The 18,389-nt window shown below is 35.3% G+C and overlaps 1 protein-coding gene and 1 long non-coding RNA gene across 5 annotated transcripts in view; one reads left to right on the top strand and one right to left on the bottom strand.

Annotated features, from left to right (window-relative positions):
* LOC141821205 (histone-lysine N-methyltransferase, H3 lysine-9 specific SUVH4) overlaps window positions 1-7,117 on the bottom strand; it is an 86,941-nt gene extending 79,824 nt beyond the window's left edge. For 3 of the 4 annotated variants that reach the window (XM_074708600.1, XM_074708599.1, XM_074708597.1), the window contains exons 1-4: window positions 6,922-7,117; window positions 6,218-6,826; window positions 5,161-5,244; window positions 1,140-1,208 (exon numbers count right to left, since the gene is read on the bottom strand). In XM_074708600.1, coding sequence (XP_074564701.1) covers window positions 1,140-1,208; window positions 5,161-5,244; window positions 6,218-6,826 — 762 coding nt within the window. In that variant the 5' untranslated portion in view covers window positions 6,922-7,117. The remainder of the gene's footprint in view (window positions 1-1,139; window positions 1,209-5,160; window positions 5,245-6,217; window positions 6,827-6,921) is intronic. The other variant, XM_074708598.1, reaches the window with a different exon arrangement.
* A 9,077-nt stretch (window positions 7,118-16,194) lies between these two features.
* On the top strand, window positions 16,195-17,603 carry LOC141822391 (uncharacterized). The gene is made up of 2 exons (XR_012601253.1): window positions 16,195-16,257; window positions 17,393-17,603. It is a non-coding gene; the product is annotated as an uncharacterized LOC141822391 (long non-coding RNA).
* The last annotated feature ends 786 nt before the right edge of the window (window positions 17,604-18,389 follow it).

Here is an 18,389-nt window from a genome sequence, read left to right on the forward strand (position 1 = left end):
GAGGCACTTTCAAATCAAGGGTGGCAATAGGCTATGATTGATGGATGCCCTCAAATCTAATGGCACTAGAGAGCTAGATTTTCTTCCTTACTGGAAGCCTGCAATGGGTTGTAAATGGGCTTTATTTTGTGTGTTAGGTGTTCACCCAATAATATCATTGATGAGCATAAAGTTCGCCTAATGGAAAATGGGTATACCCAAATTTATAATGTTGACTGCCTTGATACATTCTCTCAAATGGCTAAAATTGCAACAATCCACATTTATAATGTTGACTGCCTTGATACATCCTTTACCATGCAAATCATAGATCGTCTTACCATATATAATTATATATATATATATATATATATATATATATAAATTTCTTAATAAATTAAATCCAGAATACTTGCAAAAGTATAAAGGAGAAAATCACAAGAAATAATGAAATTGACCAAAAGAAATTCGTGATGAGATGAATAAGACTAAGTTGATAATAGGATAGCCTTTACAATTTACTATTTCATAGGATTTTGTTACACCACGCACTTCTTTCTAATACCTTTTTTTATTTTTTATACTCACGTTATAGTATTTTTGACCTCCATGTTATTTGTTGAGATTTGTGCATGGTATTGATGGAGTCTCTTCAAAGCTATGCATTCAATTAGTTTAGCTAGCTTTTGTCTATATTTTTGCTTTGTCATATTTGCAATTCACGTATAGTGAGTGAAGATAGTAGCATCGCGAGTCTAGCTTGTGCAGGGCGTGACATATGTTCAACCTCATTTTATAATATAGAAAGCATATCCTTCTTATTGTCTATGTAAATTATATTATTGTCATTGGTGATGACTCGATTGAGATTAAGGTCATGACACCTTAGTAATTTAAGGTACATGCACCAAGTTAACCCAATAATCTGTTGGGCATGATTCAATCCTACCAGTTGGCCTGCACATGCATAGTCATGTGCAGTATTAACTATTAAGCTGGTGTGCTAAAAAAATTTCTAACAGTCACGACAGTTGTAACATTAGAAAAGAACTTAAACTAAGGAACACTGCTATCTTGTAAACTAAACCACATTAAAAGTACCAGTGGCTGCTTCAATCTGAAAAGAATAGTTAAACATGTTACAAAGATGAAATACTTACTTTGGTGATTGCTTTGAGATCAGGCCTTTTTGAACCTCGTTTTATTTCATCTTCACTGCTGCCTACAATCTGTAGAAACAGCAACTTGCTTTTAAAAATAATGATATTTTAAAATAGTAGATGGGAGAAAAGAATAAAACCGTATTTATAAAATTCAAGACCAGCATTCATGTTATTTATGTAATGAGATGCCTGGTAAATCAAGAGAAAATAAGAATGAAATGCATATGGCTTTTTATTGGATAATCTGTAATACAATTCCAAGATAAGCATTCTGGTTATCAATTTACAAAAGAAAGGAATTCTTGTATTTATAGTTGATCATTGAGGTGATCTATATAAATAATAATAATAACAGAAATTATTACAAATATTAGAATTTTATCTAGTATATATAGCTTTATAAGTTTTTTGATTGATACTAGATCACCTTACTACCAGTATTCTGATTAAATTAATATATTACATATGACATTATCCTATGATTGAAGGTTTAGATTTTTTTTTTTTTAATTTTCATCTTGCAGATTTAAGAATAAGTTATTGAAAATTGAAAAGAAGAAATAAATATTTATCACTCTGTTTCGCCTTAATAAATTTAAATATGTAAAAATAAATCAATTTTAATTATTTTATTTCTCTTTCCAACTTTCAAATTCTATTTTCTAAAAAAATAAAGAATAAAAATAGAAAATTTTCTAAATAAAGATTAAAGATCTGAAGATATAAAACCAAACTTTCTGGTAACACTTCCAATCTGCAACTAAGGTTATACAGGGAAGAACAGCAACACCGAGGAAATGCTATGAGTAGTCGCTCAATCAAGTTTGATTGCAGGATTTAAACAGTCCAGATTAAATCCATTCATGAAGGTGATGAAGTTGTTGACTCGGAAAGTCATTTGGATGATGGTGAAATAGAAGTGAGGCTAATACCTGAAGAGTTCGCAGTAGATATAAGTAATGAACAAATAATGGTTACTGATGCTAAGGTTCACCCTTAATAAGGATGCAGAAGTATTGAACAAAATGAAGCATTTACAGATGCTACAATATCAAATTCCTAAATGTTACTTGGGGTATTAAAAATTGCAAAACATACTCTCTTCTGTTTTTGGATTTTGTTTTTCTTTTGAAGAGCTGTTAGCTATTTCTAGTACTCAATCTCTGCTATTGCAATTCAATTTATGAAAATCATTTGCTACTTGAGCGAGCAGTAAATATTTGTAGAGTATAATTGTGATGGAGAACAACAAAATGATTAGGGAATGCAGAATTTAAGTGTTAAAACTCATATATACAGATTCTTGGAGTTTTTCCTATTTTGTAAGAAGCTCACATTTACGATTCTAGTGCTTCACATCCTTCAGAATTTTGGAACAGATGGTGTTCTCTAGGGGCCTCTCTTTCCATATGCTTCTGAATCACTTTCTTCCCATGAGATTTCATGTCTTTATTACTGGTTTTCCTTCATTTGGTTAAGTGTATGGAAATAAATGTAAAATTAATTTAGTTCATTCATTTTATTTTAGAGTTTGTGGGATAGAGGTAGGTTGTCACTAGTAAGATATTTATTAATTTATACAACAACAACCAAGACTTTTATCTCATTAAGTGAAGTCAGATCCTCCTGCACCATTGAACATCCTTTATTATACCATCGTCTATATTTAAATGAATTTTATCCTACTTTATAGTTGTTAATCAAATCTTTTTTATTCTCTCTCTTACTCGATTAATATGTGATTTATCATAGACTCGCATTGCCTAACTGCATTATTTAATGGTTGAACTATAGCTAGGAGTTGATTATTAAAATGCCTAAATACATATCTATACAATTTAAACGTGTCTCTCGAACTTTTCCTATAATAGGTGAACACCGATTCTCTCTCTTTTTTATCTTGTCCATTCTCATATGTCTGCATATTTACCTTAACATTCTCATCTCTGTAACTCTTATCTTCTGCTCATGTACTTACTTTATAGCCCAACATTCAGCTCCATATAATATAACAGATTTAATTACTGCTCATGTACTTACTTCATAGCCTAACATTCAGCTCCATATAATATAACAGATTTAATTACTGCTCATGTACTTACTTCATAGCCCAACATTCAGCTCCATATAATATAACAGATTTAATTATCATTTTGTAAAACTTCTTTTTAAACTTTAAAGGTACCTTATAATCATAAAGAGCATTGCGCCCTCCACCATTTCAATCATCCTTCTTATGTAAAATATTTTAATCAATCCCTCCATCCTTTTGCAAAAAACAATCCTAGATATTTAAAAACTTTCAATGACAAGTAATTCATCATCTCATATTTTAATAATTGTCTTGCTATGTCTATTTTTATTAAATTTAAATTCCATATATTATATCTTTACTCTATTAAATCTAAATCCTTTAACTTTTAATGTCTCACATAAAACTCGAGCTTAATATTTATTCTTTTCTCATTAGTGAAAATAATATTATCTACAAACAATATACATCATAATTATGTGTCCACTGAGTTTATCCATAACTAATATAAAAAGATATGGACTTAGACTTGATCGTTGAAATAACCCTATTTTTATAAGAAGCACTTCGATTAATCTGTCGGGAGTCATTACTTTTGTCACTACATTCTCATATATCGTTAATTGTTTCAATATACGTAAACTAACACCTTTTTTTCCTAAAATTCTCCACAAAATTTCTTTTGGGACTTTGTCATTAGCTTTTTCTAAGTCAATAAATATCATATTTATGTCTTATTTCATTTTCCAATACTTTTCAATATTGTCTAAAGAGATGTATAACTTCTATCGTCAACCTTTTAAGTATAAATCCAAATTAATTTCCAAACACCTTACTATCCTACTTTAATCTTTTTTTCCACTCTTTCCCAAAATTTCATAGTATAGTTCATTGGCTTAATCCCCTATAATTCGTATAATTTGAACATCTCTTTTGTTTTTATACGAGAACACTAAAATACTTACTCTCCACTAGTCAACCATTTTTCTTCGTTTTTCAATATCAAGTTGAATAACTTCGTAAGTCTACTTCTCTAAGCACTTTCATACCTCTATTCAAACATGATCTGGTCCAACTACTTATCCATTTTTCATCCCATTTAAAGTATATTCTAATTCAGAAATTTGAAGTCTCTATAAAATTTAAATTCTATACAAGTCTAACCTATTTAAATTTCCTAAGCTATATTGGTCACCTAAATCTTTATTGAAAAATTGATGAAAATACCTCTTCAATTGTTCCTTTATTTCCTCATCCATCACTAATACCCTACTGGATTCATCTTTAATGCATCTTATTTGGGTAAGATGTGTTATTTTCCTCTCTCACTTTAGTTATTCTATAATTGTCCCTTTCCTCTTCTTTTATATTATGTTGTCAATATAAGCGTTCGAAAGTTTTACTCTTGCTCACCTAAGTTCTCATGGAGATGTAGAGGTCCTTACCAAAGTATTGTAGCTAGACCCAACAACGTGTTCCTTTCGAGAAATAACCTAGCATTAGCACAATACTTTGATGGATTCATATGTAACATTTGTCTATATTTTAAAGTTGGTTGGCAACCTAACACAATCCTCCTTTATTTGGCTCTAGAATCGACCATGGTAGAGTATTCGCCATGGGCGTAGTTTTGTTAATTTATACTTGTTTATAAATATAAAGTGATGCGGATATATCTTGTGGATACCTTGTGCTTGTGATTATGCTCACTTTGAAATTAGTGAAAAGAATTCAAAAATGTGATAATTTTTCAAGATAGCTAGATAGTATTATAGAAATCTACATTACAACAAAAAGGTTTCTATGTCCTGCCATAAGTTGTTTAAAAATTCATGCTATTATGGTTCTTACTATCAGAAACTATTATTGCATAAATAAGTACATAGAATAGCAAACTATTTGAATAAAAATCATTTTCAGATTTTGGCAAACATATTGTGGTGATTATTGTCAGAATCACATTAACAAACATAGCTTGGGTAAAACCTTCTTTTTTGAAACCTTGACTTTTGCAGCCTTACAATTCCCTAATTGTTTGATTTCAACCTGCTTTACTCTCTGTTCTTCCTCCTGTGTCATAAAAGAGAAAAAGAGAAAAGAGAAATAATATATAGATTAGCAAATAAATAATTTGAAATAGCAGAGCAAGTGTCTATCATCAAAAGCTTTACAAAATTCTTTAAAAGGACAGTCTGATACACGAAGCTCCCGCCAATGCGAAGTACCGGAGAAAGGTCTATCGTTGGCAGCCTTACCCTACTTTACAAGAAATTGTTTCCGAGACTCGAACCCATTACCTCTAAGTTATACGGCAACAACTTTACCGTTGCGTCAAGACTCCCCTTCAAGCTTTACAAAATTCTTTGACAAACAAAAATTCTTGTAGAAAATAAATGAATGTGCATTTGAGCACATTCAACATGTTCATAATTACAAAACCATCATAAAGGGACAAACATCGTCAAACAAAAAAATCAAACATATTAAAGTCATTGGCATTAGAGCCTGGTTTTTTGAGGTAAAACACCCAAAGCACTATTAATGAGGACAAAGTGAAGCATTTTTGCATTTCTGGTTATTTCCACACGAACTCAAAAGTGCTTCGCAAAGTAGCATTGATAACTTCTATGAAAGTTACATTTATAGGATTCTTTTCTCAAAATATCATAATTATACAATCATTCTCATAATAAAAGCTAATAGATAGCTGGTCATGGCAACAAATAAAAAATAAACATAAAAATAAAAAAATAAGTTCATGCAAATATATATAATTTAAATTTTCCTTCAAATAAACTGAATACATCCATCAACAGCTGGATGAAAAAAGACAGAAACTGTGCATCTAGAACAAGCATCCAAAACCATTTTTTCTTATGATAGGTGATGATCATATTGATCTCCCTAAGTATAAATATTATGTTTTGCAAGACCTAAACTGTCTTTCTGAAATATAAATAAATTTGGAGCTACAATGCTATCATCAGTTAAAACATAAGAGCGATTCGTTATATCATATTCCCATTTTATAATGAGGCAGTACCTGAACAAAATGAAGATAGTGACTGTTAAAAACCCGCAGTGCCTCCTTAACCTTCATATGATCACTCTTCACTGCTCCATTCTGGGAGGAACCACCCACACCATTAACACTACCCTGTGCGTTAGCATCAACCTTGCCAAGAGCCACCTTAGCCTCAACGTCGGTAGCTTGCATAAGCGAGAGGTCCATTATGGCCTTCATTTTCACGATTTCTTTCTTAGGACCCTTCTCGAGTTGCTTCTCACTGCAATTTGGCCGCTGTTTCTCTGCAAGCCTGGAACTGGATCGCGTAGCGACCTTGGCCGCGGGCAACTCAGTGGTCGCAGCTTCGCCATGGTCACTCTTCGCAGCTCCATTCCGGGAGCAGCCATCCTCACCATCGTCACCGGGAGCAGCCATTTTTCTCGCTATGTTGTCGCCGGGATCCGGTTCCGACTGCTTCGGACTGCAGTAACGATGCCGTTTTCCCAGCAACCTGGCGCTAAATCGCCTCCCGGCCTTGCCTAGGGACGAATCCGCCGTCTGCGCACCTTCTCCACAGCTCGTAGATACCGTCGGCGGTTCAACCGGTAGAGCCGCTTGAACAAACTCCCCCGAGTCTCCGACCATCTGGACAACAACAACAACAATAATAATAATAAACAAAAATAAATGAATGAACTAATAACTTCAGAAAAATCTAAGAAACTGGGGGAGGGGGCAACCGCGCGAACAGCTAGGGTTTCTCTCTGAGTCAAGGAAGAAGCCACGAATTCTTGGATCGATCGAGCCAGGAGAAGAGTAGAACTAGTGGAGATCGATGAGAAGAGCGAGAAGAGCCCGAGAGAGGGCGAAATCCAAATGGAAAAAAGAGGAGGGATTTTGAAGCAGTGACTCGAAATGCGAGCTGGGAATCTGAGAAGCGCGGGCGTAGGGCCGGATAAAAAATAGAAAATAAAAAGATAGCATGGCAGCCCAAAACATAAGGGTTAACGGATCGCAATGCGGCAGGCACTTTATTATTCCGATTATTGGAAAGTTAATTTTCGTTATTTCTGGGGTTGCATTTGTTTTATGTTGTATATAATTAATTAATAGGGAAATAATATTACTAGTTCGAACAAATAAACAAGTAATGGAATTAAAAGTATACTAGTTTTTTGTGGAATCAATTATTCTTGGAAGGATGAGTTTAGATTTATGTCAAATTAAAATTTTATTTTTGAAATATATTTAATTTGATAAATAGTCGGCTAGCATACTTTCTTAAAATAAAAAATAAGTAAAATACCTTCGCTCTTAGCTTTTTATTAGTCATCTCAACGCATATCAAATGCATTATTTCTTAATAATGATACATTAGAAATTTATTGTCACACAAGATGCTAGTCTCAATTAAGAATGATAATCCATCGAAAATTCATCACCCTATTAGATGTTGAAGTAGAAGCCTTGAAAGGAGTTGTATGGTAAAATCCTTTTGATGCTTAAATGACTCTAATGCTATGGTAATCAACAAAACAATAAAAATCAATGGAGAGTCGGTCTAAGAATGATGGCAGTTTCGATGAGCCTCCATGAATACTTTTCGATTTATCTTGATGATCGATAAAAAAATTTCTGTGGGATCTGATCAAATCGGATCGATCACTTCTAGGATTAATCGGATCATAAGAATTGGATATTTTAATTACAAAAAAAATAGTACTGAAAGAAGAAAAATGAAATTAAGTTGTTCTATTTATGTACTATCATCAGCTTTAACACTTATAAATAACCAATACTCTAAACCCTATAGTTGTTGAGCTCTAGGGGTCTAAGGCTATAAAAGCACGGATCATGGAGGAGCCATGTCCAATTATGCCCATCCCCACGAGGTCCATGTCAAGTGGGCTATACTTGTAAGGACTATGTCCAATTATAACATATACCTATAAAGCTCGTGTCCAATTATAGTGCATCCCTGATTCCTTATATAATTGGGCTAAGAAGTTGGGCTCAACAAAAATGACTAGGGAGGTCTCGAATGTTTTATAAGGAAGAACTGAGCGTAGAACTTAAGAACAACTTTAAGTGAAGTGCTTCAAAAACTTAAGAATTGACTTGTAAAAGATGATCTCAAGACTAAGTTGTAAAGGGAACTCTAAAGATCAAGTTGCATAAAAAAACTCATGAAACGGATTATATGGGTAACTCTAGGTGGCGAATTGTATGGGATAAAAGTGTTGAATTGTATGGATGATTCAGGAGCCGAGTTATATAGGTGACCTAGGAGAGTAGGAGCCCGAGCATAGAACTACATGGGGCTCCCAATCATTATGTAAGTAAGATTGTTAATGTTAAATGAAGCCCCGTGGATTGGATCTCAAACATTTGAATGGTATGTGGGAGAACATGTCACCATGACAATTCAATTAGTATGTTATATATCATGTATAAAAATCTCATGCAAATGGGTACAACTAACATTTATATTTGAGATTACTATTCAACTCATAAGAGGACTAATACACTTCAATACATGTTATTGGTCTTTTAAACGTGTTGTATGTATATGTGTTACTGGGCATGTTGCCAAACTTATAAAGCTAGGAGAGTAAGCATCAGTGGATTTATGACTTGTAAAAGGGCAAAACATATAACATTGTTGTTTCAATTGGTGATCACTTAGATTAAACTCATGTACAATGGAATGCAATTGAGAAGAATTCTCAAGTTGATATTTATTTCATTGAGTCATGACTGTATTGAATAAATACTTAGACATGTCCTGGTAGAATAGGATAGATACTTCTATAGGTATATCGTGATAAAGGATTATAAGGATATTATATTGCATGATAATCATGTTGTAGTCTTTATTGAAACCATTATTTTTGGAATAATAGGTAACTTTGATGTCTTGTTAGAGGTTGGCAAAGCCTTATATACCTATGTCAACACAATATAATACATCGAACTTAATCAATGAGGCATCAATATAAGGATCTAGTTATCATCATCAATAAGACAACAATGAAATCGAATGCAACGACAACCAAAGGGCTGACTTGAATCAAGAGACAATGTCATTACTCCTTATCATCAGAAATTCCTACAAACGTTGAATGATCTTCTATAGGAATGGGTAACAACCAAAGTCCTTCTCAATGGGGAAGAGGGGAGGAAGAAAAAGAGGCCAAAGTCAAGATGCTCAAATGAAGTTTGACTTTCCTCCTTTTATACCTTGGCCCATCCTATAGGGATCATCCACATAAAACTCATTACTCATTAACATCTCATTAATATTAATGAACTGGGTTAACAAATCTACACATTTAATTCACATCCATTTAACCTAAATCTTCCTTCATGCTATAAGCATTAGATTACTTAATTGAGGTTTAATTCCTTAATGATAATTACTTATGTATATTAATTAAGTGTTAGCCCACCTTATGGAGATTTAAGCCCACCAATGTAGACTTAATCCTTCAATCTCCCATTTGAGCTATACTTGTTTTCTTATATGCCACATAACCCTTTAGTTGAGCTCAACATGTCAAAACTTTATGGGTTAAATACCTTCTTAAATAATCTAGTCCATTAATTTAATTAGTACAGGACTAAAAAAGTTAAGTAACTATAACAAGACCAAACAGTAATCACAGTTCTAATTTAATTAATGGCATTGATCAAATATGGATATATAGTATGAAAATGATATGAAATGTGATCTGTACATATCCATTTTCAAAAGTCATCCTTATAATCTAAATCGGATTTGAATTATGTTTACTTAAACTTTATGTAAAATCACAGTAGTAAACCTTAACTCAAAAGAGTCTCATATCATATTTACAAAACCAAATACAAAATCACAGTAGTAAGTCATAACTCAACCTTATGACTTAAAAGAGTATCATATCATATTTACAAAATCAAATGCAAAACCGCAATAGTAAATCATAATATCTTTATGTTCAAAGAGTCAAAAAATCATATACAGTGGTGCAACCACTGTTCATCCCTTCTATTCGGGTTTTTATCCAAGCCCTTCATCTTTGAATCTCAACCGTTGATTTCTAATCCAGTGGAGCAGCTTTAATCTGAGATTTTAGGGCAGCCTAGGGTTTGTAAAAATTGATGGATTTTGATCGGGCTTGAGTTAGGTCATGTACTCCATGTGAGCTTGATCAATTTGGATAAATTTGGCTCGATTCGATCACAGTTGAGCTCGATCTTGGTCCAATTTGAGCCCTACAATTTATTAAACTCAATTAATGCAAAATTTACCAATAAAATCATAGAAATTATAATCAAATCTCAAATTATGCAATATAACACAAATATGATCGAATTGATTCATTGTGTAATTTATTTTCATGCAAAATCCAAAAATGAATCGATTAAAATGCATAAAACCCTAACTCATCAGCGCCCTAGTTCACTGCACTAGGTGGGTGACTAGGGTTGGTGAGTGTAGACAATGACCATGCATGCATTTTGTTTACTGTATTTATAGTTGATGCACTTGCTGTTATATTGTTGTGGTTGTGCACTTATTATTATATGCTTGCTGCATTTGTATGACATGACATACATTATTATATGATACATGTTAGTTGTACGTAGTTGACCTTGCTCATATTGAGACTGTATATCTTTAATATTCATGCTTATATTCCTTTGATACTTTGTTATGTTGTGCACTTTCATTCTAGTACCCATTGAGTATTTTATACTCACCATCCAGACCCTAGGATTTTTCTGTCTCCTCAGGTAGCAAATAAGGATATTGAAGCTTGGAGTTCGGCCGGACTGTCCCCCATCTCACAACAGGAAGAAGTTAATTTTTCTTTGTGCGTTTTTTGATTGTTGGGTACTTCGTATGATTTTTATTCAAATTTTATTTGGTTATGTGATTTTGTATTATTTTCGATGTTTGGTTCATGGAGTTTGTCATTGGATTTTATTGTGAGCGCTATCATAGTGCTTTGACATTTTCGTTGTTGTATGTGGAATTGTTGTAGTAGTGGATGCATGTGTGTATATGTAGTTATGGTCATGAGGGCCCTTGTGTATGTATGTTATGGCCATGTGGGCCCTTGTGTATGTATGTTGGATTGTAGATGGTCGTGTGGGTCTCTGTCTTACTATGTATTCAAGAAAAGTTGAATTGTTACAGGATAGATGCTGTCAAAATTTTTCGGACAGCCGTCTCTCATGACATGACAAATTTTATGGTATCAGAGCTTAGTTTTATAGTCCATATGCAATTTTTTGGATTTGTCATTGTTTCTTTTGGGTTGTTGTCATATGTTGGTTTATTCAATCCAGATTGTGAGATGGGACAAGCAACGATATGATCTTTCCAAGCATTGTAAGTAAAACTAACTAGTACATCTTATTTTTTTATTAGAAATTTATAGTATTAATGTTAGCGGAGGATATTTAATTTTATTAGGACCTTGTACATCCATATATTCATAATTCGACATCAATACTTCAGAGTCAGCTTCATCTAGAGTGGAGGCAGACTGTATTCCATCCAGCTACCTAGCCAACCACTATGGAATTCGGACATGTTGATGCTATGACCAGAACAGAGGCACAACAGAATGAGAGACTGGTCAATTAAGGATTAATTTTTAATGAATATAGTATTGTGACACTATTGTAAGTAGATAGGAAATTTGGGGATCAAATTTTTGTTAGTAGGGGGGAATGTAATTTCCTAAAAATTTTAGGGTTAGAATTAACCAATTAAATGCTAAGTTTTTAAATGGGCTGAATTAAGTGGGTTGAAGTCCCAAAATTAGCCAAGCCATTTAGGTTAATAAGCTCAAAGTTAGAATTTGGTTAAATACGTAAATCATTAAAGCCCAAACCCATTAGGTTAGTAAATGTAAGATATGCAAAAATTTTAGTGGATCAGTTTTGAACCAAATTAAACTAACTTAGTTTGGTTCGTGATGAAAGAGAGTTTTGGCAAAATGGAATAGATTAGAATTTTCGTCTTGAGAAGACTAAACAAACAAAACTAGTTTGGATCAAATCGGAGGTCGTTTGATTAGTGAACTAAACGACTCAATTAATTACAGTAAACCTTAAATTTTTAAACCGATTTAGCCCAAACGAAACCTGATTTGAAAGTTACTATGCACTCCTCGTTATAATTAATCTCGCCCGCTGCCCGTCTCTCCTCCGCGCGATCGTGGTCGTCCGCGTGACCTGCGACCGCCGCACCTTCTCCGCGCCACTAGTTTTTTCGCACGACCACGAAGCCGCTCACGCCGTGTCCATCGATGATAAAACCGCGATGACCATCGTTAAAAAGGGACGAGCGAGCGGAGGAGGGGGCAGAAGAGAACCCTAATCGCGACCCCCTATTCGGCCCTACTTGTGCCGCCTGCCACGATCCGACGCCGCCCCGCTGCTCATGTGAAGAAGACACCCCTGCCACTCTGCTACAAGGGATAAACATGGATACTGATTAAAGGTAATCAGTTTATTGAAGTGACCTGCTTTGAGATTTCGTATGGTTCCTTTAAAGCACATGTCAACGAAGATCTCAACGTGGCTTAAGTATGAATTTCCTTAGACTTGCAGTATTCAAGTCACCTTGGTCATGTAGGCTTATACTTTGACATCTTAAGCAGACATCTTTAATAAGATGTGGACCCAGGATGATTGGATATAAGTTGAAGCCTAAAAGTGTTTGAATAGCCTATAGAGGATTCATCGCTCTCTGTTAAGAGAGACATATACCCTACGACCACTTGTTGGGATTGTTATTGAAAGTCTTTGGCCAAGGCAACACATGTCAAGAGCATGAAACTCTTGAACACATGTGCGCGTAACTTGAATCCATAGGACAAAAAAGTAGTTTGGGCTAGGTGTGACATAGTCAGCCTAGTGTGGACTGACATAGACAGACCATGTCCTGAACCGAGCGGGTATAGGGCACGTGAAAGGAACGAGGCACATTTATTGAAGTAGTTGAAAGGCTTAGAAATTATTTTGAAATCAATCATTGATTTTTTGATTAATTGTATAGGATCGGGATACGCACTAGAGGGGGGGTGAATAGCGTGATAAGCTAGGATTTTATGGTATTTTGTTGATTCAATTTGGATTTTCTACATGAAAATAAAATGCTAAATGACATGAATTGATTGCAATTGTGAAATGTTGTATATTTGGATGATTAATTCTAATTTCTGTGATTTAATGGTTAATTTGATATTAATTGAGCTTGATTCCTTGTAGGGTCCAAATTGAACCACGATTGAGCCAAATGGAGACCGAGTCAAGCCAAAATTGGTCAATTTGATAGTCCTAAAACATCATGATCAAGATTTGGATTCAATTGGAGCTGAAATTGGATTCAATTGGAGCTTAATTGGGTGAAATCGGTTGAACCAGAGCTAACTCAGGCTGAGCCAGCTTAACCGACTTGGCTGTGAACAGTACCCAGTTTAAATCCTTCGTTAAAGAGAAAGAACACTGTAGCACTTTTACGTAGTTACTGTAGATCTTCGTCCCGCTGTTTTTTTCTCTGTTTTTCTTATTTTCGAGCGGCGATCGTCGCCGGATCTACCTTCCAAGCAGATTTCCGGATTCCAGAGACAACTTCAACCTTAGTTTGTGCTAAATCGGGGGTGGTTTTCGTCCGGTGAGGGTTTCGCCGGAGGGTTTCGCCGCTGCCATTTCCAGCTGAAATCTTCAGATCTAATCGATCGGAGCAATAAAGGGCATTCAGAGGCGTTCCTTGAAGGTTTTTTAGGGTTCCGGCGCATCAATTTGAAAGCGGTTTGAAGGATTTTAGCTGGGGTTTTCAAATCTAGATCTGGCTCTGTTCGGCGCAAGCGGGGCGTTCCCTGTGGCTGATCAGATTCAATCCAGATTAAATCGAGCTGAGATTGAGAGCTGTTTCTGGGATTTCTGGTTATTTACCAGTCTTTGTGTGACGGCAAAGAGGAAGTCAATTTGGAAGGGAAGATCTGAAGATTGCATTTTGATTTCTGATTGCATTTCTTTCTGTTTCTGCATTTTTTCAGATTCTTAATTTCTGTAATGAAATTTTCATTGAAATGTTTTGATCAAACCTTTGAAATTGTTGAATTCGATTTAATCATGGTTAATTGTTTCTTTAGATGTTGTTTGAATTCTTTCTTTTCAAGTTTTCTTGAATTTCTTGCATTTCCTTGAATCTGATTTCAATTGTTCTGAATGTTTCAATACACTGTTCCGTATCAGATTTTAACTTTTGTATCAGATGTAGTTTCGATTAGTTTTATACATAGTTTCATGTGTTAGTTAATTGCATTTGATAGTTAGATTCAATTGTTGTCTTGCATTTAGATTGTTTCTTAAGATAATTCATGTTGCTTGATTTAGTATATTGTTTCCTTTAGTTATTCCATTGCATTTTGTGATTTTATTTGTCTGATTTCAATCTTGTTAGCTTTTGAGTTTTGCATTTTAGATTATAAACATTAGTTGAATTTTGCATTTTGGATTATTAAGATTTCATTTAATTAGTTTAGGTTTTGATACTTGATTTCATATTGATTTGCATTTTAGGCTTCATTAGTTTTGATACTTAGGTTTTATTGCTTGGTTTTATGCATTGTTCATTTTTCATCGAATTTTCATTTACATTTCATTTGAAAAACACCAAAACCCCCATTTATATTAGAAAAACCCAAAAATAACGACATCTTAGCTTGATTCATACAAATTCTCTACTAGTCCTTGGAAAATACGACTCGTGGCCCCTATATTACATTTGTTTGTGAGCTAAGGGTTTTCGATTATAAATTCTAATTTGAGGCTCATTCGTGACACTAATTGTGGGCTTATCAAATTTTGGCGCCGTTGCCGGGGAAAACTAGTAGAGATTGTTTGAATTGGGCTATTATCATTTTTCTTTATTGCTTTGATCATTGTTGGTTCCTACAATGTATGGAAACTCATTTTATCAGCAACCATATTTTCAACAGCAAAATTTTTATTTGCAGGAACCTTATCAAGGTTTTCAACAAGTGGATCAACCATTTCAAGCTCAAAATCAAAATTTTCAGGATGGCCAATTTCAACAAGGGTTTCAACAGCCTTTTCATCAAGTTCAACAGCAAAACAATCAATTCCAACATCCAAATCAAACATTTCAGCAACCATTTCAACCTCAACAGAATTTCCAGCAACCCTACCACAATTTCCAACCTCAATTCCAGAATTTACAGCATCAAAACAGTTCATTTCAGCAACAACAATTTCAGCCTTCAAATCATGGGTTTTCACAGCTTTATGGAGGGTTTCAGCAGCCCTTTAATCAGGGTTTTCAAGGAGAAAATTTTCAGCAACCTTCCTCCAACTTTCAAGCAAGTTTTCAAGATCAAAATGCACCATTTCAAGCCCAAAATCAATGTCAATCAACAAATTATCAAAGTGGACAGATTCATGCTCAAAATCAGCAGCCCAATCAATTTCAACATCAACAAATATTCAACACAAATCAAGATGAATATGAAAATTCTATTGAGTTGATTCAACAACAAAGGCTTGAGGAGATGATGCAACAAATGCTATTGCAACAACAAGCTCAACAAAGGGCAGCTACAACATTGCAAAATCTTGAGAGGCAGTTTGGACAACTTGTAAGTAGCATGAATCAAATTCAAGCTCAAGAATCAAGTCAATTACATTCTCAGACAAATAGTTTCTCCTCAATTGATCTTGCAAATTCAGTTGAAGAACAAGAGGAAAACAAAATTTCTAAAGACACTACAGTAGTTATACTAATTCAAAAATCAATTTGTTGATTGAGGCAGAAGTTGAACCGAAAAAAAAATTGGGGAGGAAAACAAAATTTTAAAAAGGATTATTAGTAATTTAGTTGAGTTGGGGGTTAGGGTTAACTCTTGGTCCGGGTGAGGGGTTAGATTAACCTTAGAATTAATTAGGGTTCACTTCGTGGAAAATTAAATATTTAGGAATGTTTATTTTAATTACAGGACACTGAACCGGATCTCTGGACGGAAGTTTTCTTTTCGGACACCGACTACTTTCGAAAGGCGGGTATCTTGTCTCTGACTTATCTATTTATAGATATGCCGGTTTAGACATGTATTTATTTCTAGCTACCAGTGATAGTATATTTTCAGTTTATACCGATTTTGTTTGATACCTATGATCTGATTATTTATCTGTTATTCCTTTGATTGAATATCATGTGACACATTCCATATGCTACTGCTTGATTGTTATACATCACTTTTTCTGATGCACATGCTAGACATATGACTTCGTACCACAGTAGTACTAGTGTAGTATGCCTTAGGGATTGTAGGTGGTTACCGTACTAGGGTTAGATACCATGTTTATATTATGACATGCTGGCCAGCATACTGTCCATTCGGTCACGCATTAGCGATGACGTCAGAGTGCACAGCGGTTATACCCCTACCCATATGACCTTACATACCAGTGATGGATCTGACGGGCATGTTTAGTTCCCACGCGACCTCACCTATCGGTGATGGATCTGACGGGCATATTTAGTTCCCACGCGACCTCACCTAGCGGTGATGGATCTGACGGGCATATTCAGTTCCCACGCGACCTCACCTATCGGTGATGGATCTGACGGGCATATTTAGTTCCCACGCGACCTCACCTAGCGGTGATGGATCTGACGGGCATATTCAGTTCCCACGCGACCTCACCTACCGGTGATGGATCTGACGGGCATATCCAGTTCCCACGCGACCTCACCTAGCGGTGATGGATCTGACGGGCATAGTTCCCACGCGACCTCACATCTCGGTGATGGATCTGACGGGCAGTTATCATTGAGGACCCACGCGACCTCACTTTGGTATGTAAGGATCAGATGGGTAGCAGGGGTGACCAGGATAGGATTTTATACTTGTGCATGATATCGGGATTCTTTGGTGATATGGTTACTTTCAGATTATTTGCATATGTTGGATATGTATATACAGGGGTCGTATGGATTGGTTAGTGATCATGTTACTTATGATTATATCGTTCGCATGTTCTGGTGAGTACGTTTACACATGAATTCAGATTTTCCTTCCTGTCATTGTTCTACCGGTATTTCTATTTCTGTCTGCTAGTTATTTGATACATGTCTACTTGATACCCGCTGAGTTCATTGAACTCACCCCGTTGCTTTTATCTTTTCAGGTTGAGGTCTGTCTGGAGAGCCGTGCTGCTAGTCCCGCGTCGAGTTGCAATTTGCTTAAATTCCTTTTTCTTACATTTCCGGAGTCTATTGTGTCAGGAATTGTTTTATGTCGTATTGTGTCAGAAACTGTTCTATTTCCGGTGAATTTTCGTATGTGTTAGTTGTGGTGGTACATGCTTATATAATTGGTAGTGAATTTTATTTATATTATTTAGTACGGAGTTCATATTTTGACTGGTGTATGGTGGCCAGATAGGCCTTATTATATCGTGTATGTATTCAGGGAAAGTCGATTGTTACAGGGGAAACTGTTGGCGATCTGGATCTCCGTCCTATGATCCGGACTCTATCCGCTCCGAGAAGCATAGAATCCCACAGGACAAAAATTTATCCCGCCTAGGATCAATTGACAAAGTCTATAAAGAAGACTAGATCAATTGATCCTTCAGGATCGCCGATTCCTAAATTACCTTCTACGGTTTCTACTACTAGTTCTAGTACGAAAATAAACTGCGGAAAATAAATCATACCAGAACCTTTAGATGACCTCGGAATCTTCCACTGTATTCCTAGCTTCTTCCTGGACGTTGGGTGGACAACGAACCTCCAGAAATAAAAGATGCAAATTCTCCGGATGAAGAACCTTGGATCGCTTTGCTTCTTCTTCGCAGCAACTTCGCTTCGTCTTGTTTCCTTTCTTGGATCCGGCCACTTTTCTTGGAGAAAGAAGTTCGGCCACCAAAGGAAAGATAGGAAGGAAGTAAGGGAAGAAGATGGAAAAGAAAAGAAGGAAGAAGAGGATGATGGGCGGCGGCACCAAAGAGAAGAGGAGAGGAGTTTCTTTCCGAAAACTTTTCTCTCTTGCCTTGTTCCTCTAATTGCCGCCCCCTCCCTCATCCTTTTATAGTCTTAAACCAAAGACCAAGCCCAAATCGTTAAGAAGTCCATTCTAACCTTCACGAGAGGTTGGCTCTAAGGCGGAGGAGGTGGCTATAT

This window comes from Curcuma longa, chromosome 2, assembly GCF_044706935.1.
Source record: "Curcuma longa cultivar G26 ecotype Majalengka, Jawa Barat chromosome 2, ITB_CL_G26_1.1, whole genome shotgun sequence".
Taxonomy (NCBI): Eukaryota; Viridiplantae; Streptophyta; class Magnoliopsida; order Zingiberales; family Zingiberaceae; genus Curcuma; species Curcuma longa.